General features: G+C 37.8%; 2 protein-coding genes across 5 annotated transcripts in view; both read right to left on the bottom strand.

The window, feature by feature from the left end:
• map1ab (microtubule-associated protein 1Ab) overlaps positions 1–1,163 on the bottom strand; it is a 78,681-nt gene extending 77,518 nt beyond the window's left edge. For 2 of the 3 annotated variants that reach the window (XM_044356470.1, XM_044356472.1), the window contains exon 1: positions 709–1,163. The gene's annotated coding sequence lies outside the window, so the exon portion shown is untranslated. Of the gene's footprint in view, positions 1–487; positions 557–708 lie in introns of those variants that run through there. The other variant, XM_044356471.1, reaches the window with a different exon arrangement.
• Positions 1,164–6,471: 5,308 nt separating this feature from the next.
• Positions 6,472–20,109, bottom strand: part of scamp2 (secretory carrier membrane protein 2) — a 24,668-nt gene continuing 11,030 nt past the window's right edge. For both annotated transcript variants that reach the window (XM_044356476.1, XM_044356475.1), the window contains exons 2-9: positions 16,663–16,740; positions 16,180–16,266; positions 14,893–15,004; positions 13,164–13,292; positions 12,479–12,638; positions 11,422–11,523; positions 9,279–9,396; positions 6,472–8,715 (exon numbers count right to left, since the gene is read on the bottom strand). In XM_044356476.1, the coding sequence (XP_044212411.1) occupies positions 8,566–8,715; positions 9,279–9,396; positions 11,422–11,523; positions 12,479–12,638; positions 13,164–13,292; positions 14,893–15,004; positions 16,180–16,266; positions 16,663–16,740 (936 nt within the window). In that variant the 3' untranslated portion in view covers positions 6,472–8,565. The remainder of the gene's footprint in view (positions 8,716–9,278; positions 9,397–11,421; positions 11,524–12,478; positions 12,639–13,163; positions 13,293–14,892; positions 15,005–16,179; positions 16,267–16,662; positions 16,741–20,109) is intronic.

Raw genomic sequence — 20,109 nt, 5'->3', positions numbered from 1 at the left:
AGTAAATTATCTGAGTACTACACTGCAGGTCACAGAATCTGATGGGTCACCAAATACGGTGCAACACCTGCCGTAGAGTCCTCAGCACGTTACGTCAAGAGTCGGTCACATAGTGCTCTTTGGGCAACATTTAGGAGGAAAACCCATGATTTCGTGGTCCTGTAGATGTCTACCCGGAGAGATAACGTGTTTGCCCGGGGTGAAACCAATGTATAAAACCAATATTTATACAAACTACGGCAGGTAACTGCCCTGGCTAGCCATATCAGTAACGCTAAGCTATTTGTCTATGAGCTAACGTTAGCTAGCGCAGCGTAGAGGAAGAGCAGAGCTGAGAGGCTCATTTCTTTGAAAAAAAAAAACAGGGTTTAAACGTCGATGTTGCCCCGTACAAAAAAAAGTATCACACTGGCCACTTAATAGACAACAATTAGATCAAGACAATACCTTTGAAGGTAAAGTTTGTAAGAAAAAAGTTTTGACTTACGCCCCTTGGTTTGCTTACGGAAAGCTATGAGGCCGTAAGCTCAACTGAAGTGCGGAGGTGAGCTGAGGCTAGTAACAAGCTGGCCGATGAAGTTATGCTATTTATTTCAGTTGGGGAAGTTTATCGAGTTAGATCAGCCATATTCATCATTCTCGAGCCCCCTTCTCTAATAAAATGTGACATATTGCTTTAAAATACACCCAATGAAGCATTAATCTTACCTTAGTGTGGTAATACATTTTGTTTTAGTAAATTAGTCTCTCCCAGCTTTTTGGCAGCGGTCTCGAGACAAGTAGACTGTTTGAGTCTTTCGAGTCTCGTCATATTCTTCTAACATGATATTCTGTGACACCATATTTCTTGGCCACTTGACAGGTGACTCTCGCCATTTCTGTAGGGAAGACGTCAGTATTTCAACCGCCAAAACAGGTGACCAAGGTAACACGAACATTTAATCTGTAACCTAGGTAACATAAAGCGTTAAATTAACCCAGTTGTTGACAGAGGCCAACAACAGGCGTTAAATGTCGTAATTCCGGTACTGAAGGTTAAACTGTTTTTACTGAACAGTTTTGGACTTGGGAAATTATACAATAGACAATTAATTAGGCTACTAGCTAGCCTAGTAGCATTAAAGGACAGGTTCACTGTTTTGGTCTTAAAATGTCTTAAAACAACAGTCAGTAACCCAAATGTAAGTGATGGAGGACAAAATCCACAGTCCTCTTTCTATGTAAAAAGGTATTTAAAAGTTTATCTGAAGCTTAAGTTGTCCAAATTAGTCAAATCAAGTAGATATATTTCAGCATTAAAGTCTTTAGTGCCAAAGTCCCTCTTTTTGTTACTACTAGTGCAGCTCAACAGGGAAACACTGAGGAAACACAATAAGGGAATCTGATGTTAAAAAGATGAAATGTGGCAGATATCTACTTGATATGACTAACTCAGACTGCTGAAGTCTCATATAAGCTTCAGATAAACTTTAAATATATTTTTGCATAAAAGTATCTGTTTGACCCCATCACTTACGTTGAAAGCACATTTGAAGGGGATCTTTTAATAGCCAGTATGAACAGGAGGAATGATTACAGCGAGGAAAACCTCTTTCAGTGTTTATATAAGCACCTGACTGTTGTTTTAAGACAGACTTGAAAAATTGTGAACCTGTCCTTTAAGACTATAAACAACCCACAATAGACACTTTTAAAGTAACACACACCGTGGCTTGCTTAATTCAAAGAAGACTTTAGTCTTTGTTCTTCATTTTCAGGAACCCAAAGTTTAATATTCAAACCAATACTTCTGTTTAAGTGCAGTTTCATGGGAAGATAGTGTTTTTATGTCCTGTTTTGTTATAGTATAGTGCAGAAATGACAGTGCATTTGTATCCTTTCTAGCATCTAGCAAGTAGCTACCATCCTGTTATGCTTGTGCAAGAACATGAATATCACCCAAACCATATTTTTACATAGTATTTCTTTCTACAGTTATATTTGTACAGTGGACATCATTCATGCAGTGGAAAATGCATATAGAGCTGGTAGTTGACGATGACCAAACACTGAATTCTCGCTCTATTATGCTGTAAAAATGGTTCTAGGCTATGCTTGCACAATGACCTTTATCTTGCCTTTACTGCATCTTGAAGCATATAAGTAAAAGAGATTAAAAAAATTACAAAACTTTCGACAGTCGGAGGATAACAATGATCTGTGACACTGAAACAATATCCACTGTTCTCCGGCACAACTTGAAACAGTCGAGATTAGCAGGTTTTATAAATAAACCAGGATAAGACTCCTCTACACATCAATCAGACACTGCTGCCCCCTCTCAATCTTCATTAAGGATTCAGATCATGTGTCAATGTAATCAGTCTTTTATGCTGTGAATGTTGAGGACTTTTTAAAACAATCTGTAGTAAACTAAAGGATAATTCCTGCAGAGTTCAAACATCTTTTCATGCAAACACACACACACACACACACATCAAGACACACTGATAAAGACAGAAACAGAACGTGGACCGGCCTTAAAATAGCCTCTTTCTTCTCAGAGAAATGTTCCTCATTCAAATTTTCTCCTGTTTAACCTTGAGCTTGGCACATTTCACTGTGTAGCAGAGGGCGTCTCAGCATAAACTGTCAGCACCACACTGTGGGGATAATAAGGAGGTCCACACCAACTTCTGTTTAACCTCACAAGTCGAGCTGAAACCTGTCTTTCTCTGCATACAGGAGCACGATGTACACATTGAAGCAGATGGTAAAAATGGTAAATACTTGGCAATTCCTTTACATTCATGCTGCTGTATTCTTATTCTTTATTTATCTGTATATCTGTTGCAAAATTCAAATACCATCACAAGACTAATTATGGTTTCTCATCTTATAAAAACATCATTCTTTGTGAATGAAGCCACAGAACAAAATGTTAAAATATATTGTAAAAATACAAAGCTCTGTTGGTTAGTATATGACTTGATGAATAAGTGTATTTAAAGCTCCAATCAGCTTTGTAAGAGACAAAAGCAGTGACAAATTGTGTGTAACAGCTATACAGTCTATGGTATGTGTATAGACCCAGTACACCATATAGGTTTGTGTGCTGCAGGTTTCTCTGACAGTGAGTCAGCACTTCACACCACAGAGCACCTTCACCACAGTCAGGCTTCCCTCTAGTGGTAATATCTGAGACCTTCAGCTCATCACAAGTTCGTACACAATGTACAATTAGCAACAATAAATCTGTAGGTCATGGCTGAGAACATTGTCCTCTTTCTATAGCGTTTCCGTTTGTCCGTCAGAGAAAAGGAAGACAGACAAAGCAAATGTTTGATCAAAGTCTAAACCCCTGACTTAAAGAGGGAACAGCTACAAGTATTCCAGTTTTGGAGTTGATGTTCAGCTCAGTCCTAAAATCAAGATCATACATCCTGGCACTTTAAAAATAAAGCATGTGCCTATTTAAGAAAAACTAAATCTTGATATTCATTTAAAGACATTTCTGACTTCAATACTGAAGTCAGAAGCATCAAACACATTTTCTGTTAGTGGCAGATGATCCTTTTTGTCCTTTTTGGTCACAACACGACTGTCAAGATTACAGTATCCAGATTTGGCAATTATAAATAGACTCTATGTCGCCATCTGCTGGACAATTAATGATAAATGACATTTGTTTGGTCAAACTTAAATCATAAAATACTCTTTTAAAAAGTTACTTTATATATATTTATATTTATATTCAATAAAAATAAAATAATATAATAAAAACAATAAGAATAACATAAACAAAATATTAAATATGAAAATAAAATAAGACTTTTTATCTAATAAAAAAATCTTAATAGTGTGTTTAAGTGTGTGGTGAACCATCATGCACTGTACCAGGGTCATGATGACTTTGGAGAAACTAAATGGAGGTCCTGTTTGCTCCAGTTCTTGGGGGGGCACCGCGTCTCTGGTTTGGTTTGGTCTGGGGGCCTTTGTTACATGTTGTGGCATTTCTCTCTACTTCGTTTGATGTCTGTCTCTGTGCTCTCTGCTGCCAAAAGAAAGCTAAAAATACATAAATAAATAAATAGGATTCAGCCGTCGTTAACATTCTTTGTGTGTTGTGCTGTTTCGCCTTTGTATTCCCTGAGGAACACAGGCCGTCGACGAAAGCCCTCCATCCTCTCCGGTCTCGTGCCTTTCGATCAAGTCGCTGCCATGACAACCCGTCAGCCTTAATCTCTTGTTCTGTGCTTCTTCACCAGGTGGTTCTAGGTTCTTTATTGCACCTATGCTTTTCCTGCTTTGCTTTAGGTAATCTACATCTGCTGTAGCACAAGAGTCTGGAAATGAGCTGTTAGCTATCACTAATGGCGTCGTCTTCCACAGACCCATAAAACTGTAAAACCATAGCAGCCTGCGGGATGTGGAGTGATATATGGACTTTACTAGCCCACTGGGAGGGTTGAACACTGCAAAATTAAATGGTATTTGAAGTCTAATGATCATATTTATTCCAATGCAAGAGACAAACAATACTTACGGTTGTGACTGATCCGCAAATTGAGATCAGGAAGGCTTGAAAGTGCAAAACGAATCACCTCCTGCTAACTTGGTTGAACAAAGCTAAACTGCAGCTGGTTTGTTAAGGAAACCCAAGTGTCGGTAATGAGATCATTAGGTAATATGTTTTTTTTTCTGTTCTGTTGCATCTTTGTGCCACAGGCAATAATAACAAGCATCAATTTTAGCATGTTTATGCCTCCTAACTGAAAATCTGATCCGTGAGTGGTCACAGTTTCTTTCAATAAGAGACTGTCTGTAACTTCAGGGTTGCAGGGAAAAGTGGCACAGCACAGCTCTAAGTACCTGTCTGCTCAGGTATCCCTCCCGCTGTCTAACCCAGTTGTTTATGGCTGTGTTTGATGGGAAGTGGCCGAGTTATTCGGAGCTCCAGGCAGACAGTGAGAGCCTGGAGAAAGAAACGCAGACCGACAGGCAGATGGTCGAAGCAGCAGTTTAGGTTTCGGTGCAGATTCCCCACAGACTGTCTGGGTCACTGCAGACACAAAAGGTCTGCCTCTCTTCGCTTTGTGTCCGGTCTCCTCTGTCCTTCCTAAAATAGAGAGGAGGAAACTGACGCAAAAGGGCAAGCCTCTCTTTCAAAGATTAGAAAATGGCCTTGAGCTATTGATGAGTATGAGGTGAGGATGTTTTGTTTTTTTTCTGTGTTCTGTCTATTTCAGGTGTTTTTGCTACAGGCAGAAATATCAGCTTAGCAATACTTATACAAGTAAGCGACTAACAGTGAATATTACAGGGAATACACATCAGAGATTCTAACAGTAACAAGGGCAAGCCCCAGACTATATCATCGAACTAGAGCTGTCGTGGCATTAATTTCACACCTGCTGTTACAGTCGATTGGTCCAAATATCCTTCAGACGAACTAGGTTGTATAACGCATCGCCTGCCACGTCTGGCAGCCTGAAAAGCCGGATATTATCGGGGTGAGACTGGAAAAGAAATGGAAGCAATCGCGTGAAAAAAAAAAAAAAAGAAGAACTTGAGAGATGAGTTCAGACCCTGCCTACTTTTACACCTCTGCACTCTTGGCTGATCAATGCATGAAGAGGGAGTGATTGCTGGATTGTCTTTTTTTTTCACTAAGACACAATCCCAAAGGTGGTTTCAGATGCTGTTCAATCGAACAAGCACTTAGTTTGAAGTGTACTGAGGCCTTAACCTGCTTCATCTATCAGCAATATAAGTTTAATAGACCTTTCTCACAGCAAACAGTTTGACATGTCAAAGCAGGAAAAGCACAGGTCGAATTGGCTGCATTACATTTCTTTCAGCCAGTTGAGCCAGTTCCAGGTATTCGGTATTGTGCATGCTCACTGGGATAATTAAAGGGGACGTATCATACACATTTGCAGGTCTATATTTATATTCTGGTGCTCTACTGGAATAACTGCATGATTTACAGTTCAGAAATATACCTTCTTCTCTCTGTCAGAGAGGCCATTTTAGCTCCCTCTTATGGAGAATCTACAGCCTGTGAAATGGGAACTGCTGTGAGCTTAAAGCCAAATCAGTGAGGTGGTTTGCATCTAAAAGCAGCCATTGCTCAGGCTATACAGTCACATTTAAGCTTAACGAATACAGTGGAAAAACAAGCTCAAGAAATTTGATCAGACAGAGGACAGAAGGAAACAATTGAATCATTCATTAGCTAAAAACAGATTAGGCAGTGTCCTCAGTCTGCCCTGCAGTTAAGTACATAGAAAACTAATATTATTGGAGTATCAATACTCAATACTAGTATGGGCAAAACAATACAATCATGACTATCTATGACCTCAAAAGGTAATCAAATTGAATCATGTGTCAGTGTTTTTTCTTTAATGAAACAGAACCAGAACCTCTACTTAACCCAAACATGTAGTTATTTCCCTTCTAAGAAACTAATAAAGTAAAAAGACACAGTTTTAAATGAAAGCAAAGCATTTTATTAGATGCTATATTCAATATTGAAATACAAAAGGCACTGTATTCTGCTCTCCCAATACAACGCATACAGAGATGTGTGAATTAATACAAATCTTCTATCACATAAAAGGATGTAGGATCAAACTTTAAATTAGACCGTTATCTGTTGCAAGAACGTCACACAAACTCTGAATTTGCATTTGTTCTTTAGGATTGCTGACGTATGTCACATCCGAGCCAATGTTTTAAAACAGTACATCAAATAAAACATACATATGCATGTTTTGTTGTTTTTTTCCAAATAAGAAAATCACATAGAAAATATACATCAGTACACAAATAATTTAGGGCTTGGTGATAGTTTTACAGAGGTACGAAGAAGAAGACGACTTTCGAGCAATGAAATTCCTTTGAATAATTAAACAATCTATGAAAAAGTGAAGATGCAATACCTTAGCTGCATACTGGTGATGTTGAGACACTGACTTTGTAAAGGAAGTTAAGTTATGTGGCGAATTCACACTGCTCTAGCAAAAATTACGAATCAGGAAAACATAATAGCCTGCGTCTACTGTCATACCCGTGACAGTCAGACTTCATTATTTTCTGATTATTCCATATGATTCACACTGGCCGAATACACTGTTGCACTTCTACATGAAAAATAAACTGTCCCTCCTCCTCCTGCATATACTGTTAGTACTGAAATAAATGAGAGATTGAGAATGACTCGACCACTTAAAGCCAACTGTATTAACTGCAGCTGTCAATCTACTCGGAGGAAATTAATTTATTTCACTGGTGTTATTGTTAATTTTTCATAGTTAGTATTTCGTTGGTATCCTTAGGAACCAATAACAATGGTAGCAAACAGGATAAACAAGATTTACCTCAAGCTGCTTCATCAACCATTAATACGATACAGAAAAAAAATGAATTAGTTTGATGCTTTAGCAAGAAAATTTTCCCTAAAGTGAAACCAAATAATGGTTTTCACTGTCAACAAGCACGACGTTAACTGAAGCAAAAGCACGTTGATGCTCTTTGCAGATGTGATCTGTATGTAGAAACCATTATCTGAATACAAGAAGGAGTAGATTCACTATGAAGGATCTCCACTAATTTTCTGACACCACAGTGGTTTTCCCAAAATGTCTAAAGAAAATTTTGGTTCCAGACAAAACTTTAAGGCCAATGTTTTAAAAATCGACGATGTGTACCACATTCTGAAAGAGATGGGGGCTCCCTCATGTCGTCAAAGACCATAAATCAGAGGACTTTGATGTATTTTTCTTATTGAATAAATGACTCCGGACTTAAATGGATAATTGCAGTAACAATAATGTCCAAACCACTCAAACAGGCAGATTATTATTAATTACATGATGAACTTTTGTTATTTTTCTTCCTCATTAGATTAAATTTGTGGTACACAAAAGAGAAACAAACTGGGAGAGAAATGCTTTTCCGAGACAGAAAGATTTGCCAATCAATGACACACAGAAACACTTCATCTTATTTATATTACAGAATCAGAGTCCACTCCGTCTGTGGGAAAACAAAACCGTACTGCAGCCACATGAATACATGTGATGAACATGCCGGTGCACACGCACGTACATATGTACGTACACAATCACACATTACACTAAAGAGCATTGCTGAAAAGTGCACACAAAATATACAAAGCCAAGACACACTGAAATAGCAATCAGTCAACTTCATTCATGCTTTCCACCCCAGAATGCACTTGATGTGAGACTTTTCCCCCTCGACTGCTTTTTTTTTAAGCCCAACAGAGCCACATGATGTCACTCTGCAGGCAGGAGACATGCTGGATGTGAAAAGCAAAGTTAACATGGGGATTTATATGTGCATTGATAGTGGGGGTGAAAGGAGAGGGAGGGGGTGGGGTGGGCTACTAACATAGCCTCACCTGGTTCAAGGTCTATTCGTTATAAGGTTAGATTTTAATTTGTAGCCGCTGCCAAACTTCCTGATTGATTCAGCTTTGTATTAGTTGATCATCTAGACCTGATAACATATACACCTTGACCTGTTAAATGGAGCTTAGCTTAGCTCAGACTACCATTAGTTGTTTCCCTGGAAGGCTCCCTGGGCAGCGTTGGATGCCGCACCAGCAGCGGCTGTTTGGAAGGTTTTATTGCTTAAGACGCCCTGGGAGAATTCCTGCTGGGCCTTCTGGAAACTGGCTCCAGTCCGGCGGTACATGCTGTGGACCTGAGGAGGAGGAGGAGGAGGAGGAGGATGAGGAGGAGGAGATTGTGAGCAAATGGCTTTCAATATTTTAGAAAGTCACACTGGAGAGAAGGATATAACACCTGAGCCCCATTTACACCTGGTATTAACATGTAATCTGTATCTGGATACATTATCTGGTTAATGCGATCCATGGGTCTTTACACCTGGTATTAACATGAGTCCTCGTTTTCTCAGCTGTGCCTGCGTTGTGATTGGATCTCAATGTGAAAATCAGCAAGGCGGAGCTGACGGACTTGTCGACAAAGATACATCACACCCAGGTCAAGGAAACTGCTGCCATGAACTGATGTCCTTCATTTCTAAATCACTTCTAACGAGGGAAGACTTTTAACTTCTGCTACTCCTCGTAGTCACATCGTACTGATTGTATTTACGCCTGGCTGACATCCAATCACAATGTGTTCTGAGTGTGTGTGTGTGTGTGTCAGCGCCAGTTAATCTAATAACACAGCTGCTACAATGTTAATTTACATAAACATATAACGTGTTTAAAAATTAATGCACTGGTAAATAACTCTCACCATCTTGAGCAGGATGACTGACAGCACGGCGCACATGGTGAAGAGGATGGCCACTATGATCATGATGGCTCCCACCGCCTTGTTTGTACCGATGATGGTGAAGGCAGCGATCCAACCGCTGGAGTCGACAGAGATCGTTACATTTTAGGTGGTGAAAGAACAACTTTAGTTAAACTGAAGGTCATTTTCCACAGTGTGACACACTAGTCTAGAATACAGTGTGTGTGTGTATTCTAGTCAGGAGTTGGATTAGATTTAGGAAGAGAAGAAGAAGTATGTGTTAAAGCAGCATGAAAAAGCTGAAAAGATGCACAAAGAAGAGACAGAAAGAGAGTCGACAACTGTAATTTTTAAAAATAATTTATATCACTCAGAGGTGAACATGATAAAAGTGGTATTAATATCAATCTGAATGCATGTTTTAAAAGATTAAAGTGTTTTCAAAGTGGGAGTATGTTTTCATATTATTAATATCCTAAAACTACTTTTGTTGTTTTTTTTTAAAATGATGCTACTTTGTGATCTGCATCTTATCTACGATGGAAGTGCTACTAGATGTAACTAATGTAACAAAACAAGAGAGGGTCCCCTTGACTGTGTCTGTTTTGTCATTATGCAAAGTGCAGCGATGAAATGAGAAGTGTCATCGTCCGAAACGAGGAGCCACTTGGACACCTGTTACTCTGAAATCAGTTCTGAAGTTGTTGGGTTTTTTTAGCGGAAACTAAAATGAGTTATAATGTAATACCATGTGGAGTATTTCCTCAGCATTCATCTGCCTATACATTATTTAATGGAGGCAAATTTATCTATTTTGTCATTTTCAGACCACTACTCTGAGGTAGACTCCATTATTGCTTTAACTTGCTATTTGTTAATACTATCGAATATTTGCTTCTTTATTCTTCTGTAAGAGTTAAATATGGCTTTATTTACTTTTATCATTAATTTTCATAACAATAATAAAAAATAAAATATTTAAAAAATCTCACAAGTATTTGTTGGAAGAGTAAATTAAATTAAAAAAAGAGAAAAATAGAAAATAAAAACAAACATACTCAATGTAACTTAAAGTGAAAATTAAAAAAAAAAAAAATTTGAAATATTTGTCAGTAGAAGTGAGTTTTAAAAAGTGAGCCTGAACTCAACGTCCAGCAGCCTGAAGGTTAAACCCCTGAACTGATCATCTGATTCACATACTGGCCTGTTTTATTCTCTGCTTCGTTCATGATGTGTAAAGTCCATCAGTTTATCTCGTATGTCTGAAATAACCTAAATATTTACTTTATAAGGATAAAGCAAGCAGAGAGAGAGAGAGAGAGAGTGCGAGTGTCGGCAGAACGAAGCAGCGACAGTGAGCAGCAGAAACTTACAGAGTTACCAGCAGACAGAGAGGCAGCAGGCTAGAGGCTGAAGGATGGAAAGTCTCTGTCAGAAGAAATGGAAGAATGCAGAAAATCAGGAAAAAAAGAGAAAAGAGAAGAAGAGGACAGCAGCTCAGCTGTTTGGTGGTACTTCAGATATTTAAGACAAGGAACCAGAAGTAAACAAAACACTTCTTATAATCAGTCTGGAGGCTGACTGGATGTAATGTTGATCGTTAGTTTGTGTGATTAGTAATTTGTTATCAACATGTTCAGATTGGCTGTTATTTCATTCAAAATATAGATGTGAATAAAGTCACAGTTCATTTTCATGTTTTATTCTAACTAAAATGTTATTTATTCATAGTAGGATTAGTGTGTTTTAGGACAAGTGTATGATCATTATGTCACAAACAAAATATATATATACATATTTTTTTTTTCTTCAAACTACTGTTAATTACTTAATTTGCTTATGATTCCGATATGTCAAATATGGCAGCCAAATCTACAAATTTAATGAATATGATTTGGAATTGGACATCTTTTAACTAATTTTCTAACCAATTTTATCAAATTAAAATTGCAGTTTTCAATTTGCTGCCTGAACCTGGGGTCCAGGCTACATCTGGGTGTACCTTATACTAAACAAAAAGTTATGTATCACCCTCATATTTCTGACCACATTTTGGAGACATCAGTGATCAGTGGGGACACTTTCCAAACCATTTAACCTTAATTTTATAACCCCTCCTAATGTTAAAATTAAAAATACTCACCTGTTACCCCACTTGGGGATGCCCACAGACTGGATGATGAAGATCACCACTTGGCAGAAAAACACAAAGAAGAAGAAGAAGAAGCTGAAGGAGCTGTCAGTCCTGAAAATGAGAAAACAAAGCATGTCACTAAAAATATTACACTCTGGAAAACATTATCAAAACATTACTGTCAGTTTCAGAACACAAGTAATAATATTATCATTTAATGCATTTACAAGTACTGAACAGGTGTTGTGAATGTGCAAGTCTTATAAATTCATGACAAGGTGTTCGGATACAAGAAAATAACGGACAAGGTTGAAGTAAAGAATGACATGTTGTGACATTTTCTCTGTTCATTATTGTCTATATTGGGACGTGGCAGAGTGCATTACTGCTCTTATACCACAAAGCTGTGTTTAATGAGTCTATGTTGGCTTGTAAGCAATTTTTAACATTTGTTTGTAGTCACTTTAACCCATTTTGATGTTAGTAAATAATACATTTTGTTGCTTCAGTTACCTTACAGCTTCATATACTTTGTAGAATAGTGGTTGAACTACAGAATGAAACTGCTGCCTGAGGTGTGAAATAAGGTGTTAAATGATTTTAACACACCTGCAAACCAGTGAGAAAACATCTTTTTCTATGGTGTCAAGAAAACAGCCCCATGTACTATAATAACACTACATGATTATACTAAGTTCCATGTAAAACTTACACTTACAAATAAGCTACTTATGAATATTACTAAAATGTTAAAACACTTTTTTTCTCTTTATACATATTTCATACATACATTTTCTTTGGCTTAGTGTTCATCACGGGATAAAAATGTCCTGAAATAAGGACATTTGTGTTGCTCATAATTGCATATGAGTGGTTGGCATGGAAACATAGTGGTTATAATTATATTAATAAAGATTTCTCTGCACTCCAGCATTGATTTTCTCTTGAAGGATCACGTACTTTAAGTATTATTATACTTATTAGTGTATTTAAGATGGTTAAAATAATCAACTGGGCGACTGAGATAGCACGTACATATTTTCAGCAACACAGAAGGAAGACTCACTTGAAGGCCTTGTAGACGGGCCGGTACCAGCAGAGGAAGGAGCAGGGAGCGAAGAGGATGAGCCAGAGAATGGAGAGGCCGAAATCCACACCGTAGCTTGCATCAGTGGTGAAGTAAGCCAGACAAGCCAGCAGGTTGAGGAACAGAGTCACACAGTTGACTGAAGAAACAGTGGAGAGACACAGCAGTCAGTGACACCAATATTAATGATAATAATATTACCAGTGATTATCAGCATTAGGTTTATTTACAGAAACTGTCAGTCAGAGTTGGCTGCAGAGATAAAACATTATTAAATGCTGCATGCTCCACATCATCAGCCGGTACCAGTATAACTTGCATGAAGCATGTTTATGCTGCCACCAGGTGGCATTTTTTGTACAACAGCACACAGTAACAGTGATGTCAGATCAAACTGGTGCGTTATATTCCATGTTTACACCAGTGCTACTTATTGAGAGACATATACAGTACATGTTAATATTTAGAAATAACTTTTGGTACCGTTATAAGGTTCACAAGATCAAATGACATTAAAACATTTTAAAATCTGGTTTTTATCTGCCTACACAGATAAAACTAATGCATGTAATACAGCATTAACTGTATCATATTTGAACCTGAGCTCACATTTCATCCTTGACAAACACTGTACATCCATGTCCCTTCATCTTAGTGTACTCACACATCCAGAGATAGTACATCATCTTGCAGACTCTCTGGTACTCCGGGGGGATTTCCTCTGAGAAGTCCTGATAGAAACATGGTTTAATGGGGAAGAATTTGGGAAGTGGAGGCCAGTTGTTCTCTTTACCTGTTGAGACGGACACAACATCAAACCTGTTAGAAAGGTAGAGCCTGTCTGCCAAACACAAAACATTTACCACTGCAGGAACAGAGAAGAGAGGTCAGCTCTATTAAAATCATAGTGAAAACACAAGTAAAACTCCTGAAGTTCTGTTACTTAAACTAATGTTTAAAATATTTCTTACGAACAGGGAACCTGCAGTTATTTTTAACATAGTGACACATCTATGTAAAGTGACATTTTCACAGTCTAGACTTGAACTTTCTAAAAATCAAATATACCCACATGCGTGGGAGTCAATATGGCACTCTGGTGAGATAATATGTCACACTGAAGATAAGGAATATGATACTGACAGCAATAAAGGGAAATACAGTTTATACCAGGCAGCACAGAAACAACATAAGGAAGCTTGCAGATAAACACTTCTGGTTGATTTCCTGTGCTGCAGGTTAAATATTGTTTACATTTAAACCACTGCAGCAGGTAGATAAGCTATGTGTTGTATACTGTATACTGTATAATGTATATTATACAGTATATTGTCTGTTATAGCACAGATTTTGTATCTTCACTCTATAACATGGTCTGATTATGAGAACATCTGCCTTCTAAACTGTCACCTAAATCTAGCATGACATTTATCAACATGCACATCTGTACTAACATTTTCTGATGACCTATTAAAACATCAGTCTTCTTAAATGACAACCCAACAGTCAAATTAACATAGATATAAAAAGGGAAAAGCAAGCAAATAGTTTCATTTAAGATGCCATAAATAGCATGTTTGCAGTTTTTACTTGATAAACATGTTTGTAGAGCTGCAACTATTAGACAATCGATCAACAGAAGATTAACTGGCAACTATTTTGATAATTAATTAATCATTTTAGTAATTTTTTTATGCAAAAGAAGCCAAACAGTTGGTTTCAGCTTCTCAAATGTGACGATTTAATGCTTTTCTTTGTCAAACTGATGACATTTGGAGACAAAACATGCCAGCACAAGACATCACCTTTGACTTTATGAGATTATAACAAGCGATTTTCACCATTTTCTGACATTTTACAGACGGAGAAAATTATCGACAGATTAATCGATAAGGAAAATAATCGTTAGTTGCAGCCCTACATGTCTGTTTAATTGATTGACTGATTCAGCACCGCAGTGGGATCAACATACATGGAGGCTGTAGGTTTTCAATGCGGGTCAACATCAACACTAACTCAGCAAACAACCTCAAATTGAAAACTCTTATAAATACAAAACCAAACTGATTGAACAGCATCTGTAGTTGCTACCAAGATACTGCAGTTTTAATGTAAAAATGAGTTTAATATAAATTTCATACTCTGCCACAATATCAGATAAGGGAAACATGTTTTCTGGGTGGGTGCATGATCTTCTGTAGACCTGTTTATAAGGATGTGATTATATTTTTTCACAGCCTGTGTGCAAGGATGTAAACAAGGAGTTTTATATTCCTCTCTGATACATAACGCACACATTGCACGCTGTTTTCCTGTCGCAGTCTGTCAGAAAAGAGCGCTGCTTTTTGATACTACCGCAGAGAGAGGAGAGGGGAGGTTTTGTATTTAATGACCTGTCGAGCCTCTGCTCTGTAGCTCTTGCTCTCTGCGGTCCAGCTCGGCAGCTTTTCTCTCCAGCTCCTCTTGCTGCCTCAGCAGGTTGGCCTGAGCTGCAGCAGCAGTCGCCTGAGAAAGAAGACGCAGAAACACTTTCCTCAACAAACTCACTGAATATAAGCGAAGGCATCTTGATGACATAAGTGGAGAGACATGTCAGCAGCTTGCAGTAGTTTCACATTACATACAGACACATGGCACAAACATCAGAACCTTACAAACTGCAATACATAGTAAACACTTTAGCCTGCTTTATATATTCAATATTTTACATATGTAACATCTGCAGTTAGCTACCATGAGTTATTATAGAGACTACATGACATCAGGCCTTTCTGCAAGTTGCATTTTTAGAAGGACACAATCATGTCCATAAGGCCAAAAATACATATTTATGATCATTATAAAATGAAAATCTATTACCTGGCAGAAAAACTGAGGAGCTATAGTCCTGTTTGTGAATATTTATGAGATTACCAGAGGAGCAGGGAGACTCATTATAATATTGTGTAAACTGAGTAGATGTAGATGCAACGTCCTCAGGTAACACTTGCTATCTAAGGAGGCTACTCTTTGTAGCTCTTTAGCCACATCCAGCTATTAGACATACCCACAGGTCTGAAATACACAAACTGTTTACTGAAGGTAAATTCCAGCGTGACTATTTATGTCAGATGTTGTTGGTTTCACTATTCTTATGCCTAGAAAAGAAAACAACTCCTAAGTAGATAAGACAATGCAAATAAAGCAGTTGTGCCTTGAGCCAAAACAGCAAAAGCCATACAGTATCTCTGCGAGTTTCTTGAGATGATATGTGGTGAATCTGCTGTGGCTTTTAAAAGGTTAACATTTGACCTTTAATCATCCATCATCAGTGTAATTTTTTTTAACAGCACATTTGATTTAAGTTAACCTTGCAGTGTCTGAGAGATCACATTTGAGTTAAACTATTTTATCTTTGATGGCAGTGCTCAAATTAGATTAACCAACATTTAAATGCTTGAACACTCATTCAAAGACTTTTTTTCAATTTCTGGCAAATTGTGCTCGGACGATTCTTTTGATGGGAAATTCATAAGACCAAAAACGCAAGTGAAAGTTAAAATATAAGTAGCTAAACATATAAATTAGTCAATCAGTTAGGAAGCGGACCAAGGGAAGTACTGTCCTTCTTTCTACTTTAAAATAGTATTTTTCAGCAGATAGGTGGAGGGTTTGGAGGACAGAGTGTTGACGTGACTCACCTGTGGACTTGGCTCTGTAGACGGCTGCAACACAGCAGGCTGGTAGGGAGAGGGGGCAGCCGGGGTAGTATGAGCAGCTAGGCTGTCCTGAAAAATAATAATAAGCAAACAAAATGACAGTGATTGTGAGAAGTACAAGGATGAGACAACAGGAGAAAGAAAAAATGAACAAGAAGACGAAGGAAGACGAGGACGGGGAGAGTAAATGAAAGCAGGAGGATGGAAAAAGAAAAATAAGAGATGAAAAATTAGAGATGAACAACAAAGACCAGATAAGAAGACAAGAAGCAATAAAGGAAATAAAAGACAAGACAAGAAAAGGCAAAGATGAGACGGTGAAGACGGAGAAAGAGGAGACTAAAACAAAGAAAAGGTTGAAGGAGGATGAAGAACTAAAAGACAAACCAAAGATAAAAACGGAGAAGAAAAAGGGGAAAAAAACAAGATAATGACAGAGCTTTGAATGAGCTTTGAGTGTCTTACTGTGGGATGAGCAGGGAAAGGGTTGAACTGGTCAACTGGTTCTACAGAGGAGCTGGTCACTTGTGTAACAGAAGGATCCTGGAAAACACCAAGAAAAACATCACATCAGTTTATTCAGCTCATCACCACAAAAGAAAGTCAACGATATCTGTAAATAGACAGATCCCACTGAGGACTCAACTGTGTAAAATGTGAAATCTATTTCTTCAATTTAATCATTTGACATCTGATCTCTTGAAAGAGCTTCTTGTGTGTTGACCAGCGTGAGGTCAGAGTAGAGGTGCATGAAGACACTTGGAGAAGATGAGGGTCTTAAATACTCCAATACAGTGCTGGGTGACGTACATGAGGGCTGGATTTTCTAATTTTATAAGAAATACCTTCACATGTTGCCTTATTTCAAGAGGCAGAAGACAGCAAGGAAGCAGACTACAAACCTACAGAAGAACTACAGAAGACACTCTGTACTTCTTTCACACTCTGTTACAACAAAAATACTCTTTGCTACTAACAAGGTATTTAGTTCAACTGTACCGGTAACCTTGACTCTTGATATTTGACCACTGGAAAACACTAAAAGCATTTATTGCTGTTTATCTAACTGTATATTCATCTTATTGTTTCCCTTAGAATATTTCATTTCCTGAAACAAAAACAACCCAGACTACAATGTGCTTTGACAAAGTCATAAAGTGAAATACAATAACAAACGGCTATTGTTGCAATAACCTCTAAAAAGGTCGCGATCAATCATTACCCGGGAAGAAGTCGTTCCTTAGCAGAGTAGTATAGGTAAATATTAATTTGGTCTAGTGGTCTAGTTATCTGTGTCTAACTGATAGGACTGCTGAGCCTCAAAGTGAAAGTCGGACAAAAGCCGCTTTTCCATTGGCGCCGATAAATCCCATGAATTTTCCAAGACGTTCCATGAATTTTCCAAGACATTCCATGAATTTGTCAAGGCACTTCTATGATGAGCTTCTTTGCTGGATTGTTAATGTTGTTTTAGAGTTTTTTTTTTAAAAACCCACACATGTCAATTAGTAAACATTGTTCACCTGCCGTTAAGCTTTCTGTGGAGGAAAACAGCTGAAAACATAATCTAATCTGTCAAATAAACTCCATAAAACACCTCCTTTTATATAGTGTTTGAAATGATCCAATAACTTCTGATATTCCCTGAATATCAGCGAGTATCAGCTCTTCTAATAATATTTCAAATGCCCTAATAATCACTGTCTGTACACAAATAAACATCCCATGATATTCCAGAAATTCTACATCTGTACAAATAGGAAAGGAAAACACTGACTGACTGGCAGTCTGGCACTTTACTGGGACAGCTGTTGTCTAGAAGTAGATTTTGCATATTTACAGTGGAGCATTTTTAATGGTTGAAAGATGTAACTATGTATACATAATATTACACCAAAGTACACTACAGTCCCCAGATAACACTGCAACAAGTTATCTATGCAGTCCTTTCCACATGGAAGGCAGCAGAAGGGATCTTGGGTATTGTAGGATTTTTGTGCGCTTGATGGATGATAAAATATTTGTCTAAGTTAAACAACTATAAGAACCATTTTTACAAACCGGGTCAATTTCTCCTTTTATGGAGGTCAGAACATGAACCTCACATGACGGCAGAAGTCATCACTCACTGACCATGTGATTAAAACTGTGACCTCATCTGTTGCTTATCTGTTCTTGACACACCTGTCAACATTCCCAGCAGGAAACTGGGATGTCTGGACAGTTTCACTGCATAATACTTTGGAAGAAAAAAAAAAGTAGTTAAATCTGCAGCTGAAAAGCTACATCTGATCCTTTGTTAACTTATATTTGATGGTAACCTCTTAAAAGAGCAATCACACTGGCAGGTTAGGCCTATTGACCTCGTTTTTGAAAGGAACCCTTTGCTGTTCACCGCCGCCTTTGGAGATATTCAAAACCACTTATTATGCAAAATGTGTTTACCATATACCACAGTGTAAAAGCAGGAAAGCATCCTGCTGAGTATCAGCTGATAAAGGTCTGCTTGCGTCTTTTGATGACAGGGCTCAGACAGAAATGAAAGAGAAATACTGAGCAAATTGATGACATGAAAAACCCCACTAATCCTCTCTGAAATAAAGACAGAGCTGGAACAAGCCAAAACGAGACATCATCATGTTCAAAGCAACAGTAAAGCGGCGTGGAAACGCACACAGAAGCACCTCTCCACAGATATTGATGGTCAGGTCTGGCAGTTCTACTAATTATAACCAAAAAGAGAGTAAAAATAGATTCAGAGTCAAATCCTGATCAAACGATTTAATGACCTAAAAATCTCTGTACTGGGAAAAGGGAGTTGCTGTGACAGCTGTTGAATGCCGAGGTGTGGCTGTTGTACCTATTTCATAACTACAATTATATATTATTGCTAAATAGACTTAAGCTCCTCTTTATTTTACATTCCACAGGCTTACAGTACTATGTTTACAAGTATAGTACACGATTGGTGAAAAAACACCAAGTTTTAGGTCACAAAGAGTGAATATTTTAAATTATTCTATTGCGTTATCCTCTTAAATTTCTTTCAGCATATTAATTATTTTCATATATGTCACCACAGACTGCAGGGCTGCATAAATATAACAGCTTAAAGGTGAAGCGAGCTGCACTGCAACATAGGCAACATATTCCAGCGACTAGCAGGTTATTTATTCAGCCACTTCCACACCCAGCAAACAAACAGTGATCTCTACTGACGTCACGGCCATTGTGCACCCGATATCATAAAGTGTGACTCTGCACTACTGTTAAAACGACTGAGTTATGTAATGTCACTGAAATCATAGAAGAATTTTTACTGACTCTGAATTTTTGTATGTATGTAATGTCATATGAGTTGCCATTAAATATGTGTCACCGTACAGTATGTGAGGTTTGGTTGCCAGTGAGTCATGAATTTATTGTTTTACTTTTTCAAAGTGTCAGCATCTCTGCACCAAGCTGAATTCCTCCATACAGTTTGTACTTGAAAACTGAGAAAATGGTGGATATAAAACGTCTTTGACATTAAGTGTGATTAATAGAAATAAACTGAACATACAGGCCCAATGTGGTGCTGTAACCTACAGAAGATCTTATCTTGTACAGTCTTGAAAAGCACTGTAATCTGTGTGTTCTAGATACACTGCATTAAAATTCAATTCACTCTTCATCTTCCTCTATTTCTGAGGGAGGTTCCTGTGACCAAAATGTCATGCTCCTGTCAAAGCACTGCAATAGAGATTTAGTTGTGCCTGTTATCCTGATTGTTTTCTTCTTGCAAATTTCCAGTTTCAGCAACTTCATACGACATACAAAATAAAGACTAATGGGTTTATGGCTTTACAGTTACAAGGAAACAACACGGATCATATCCTTAAGAAAAATACACGTGCGATGAGTCGGGATTCC

The sequence above is a fragment of the Thunnus albacares genome, chromosome 7 (genome assembly GCF_914725855.1).
Source record: "Thunnus albacares chromosome 7, fThuAlb1.1, whole genome shotgun sequence".
NCBI lineage: Eukaryota > Metazoa > Chordata > Actinopteri > Scombriformes > Scombridae > Thunnus > Thunnus albacares.
The sequence above is the reverse complement of the archived record's forward strand: the minus strand, read 5'-3'. Positions and strand labels throughout refer to the sequence as shown.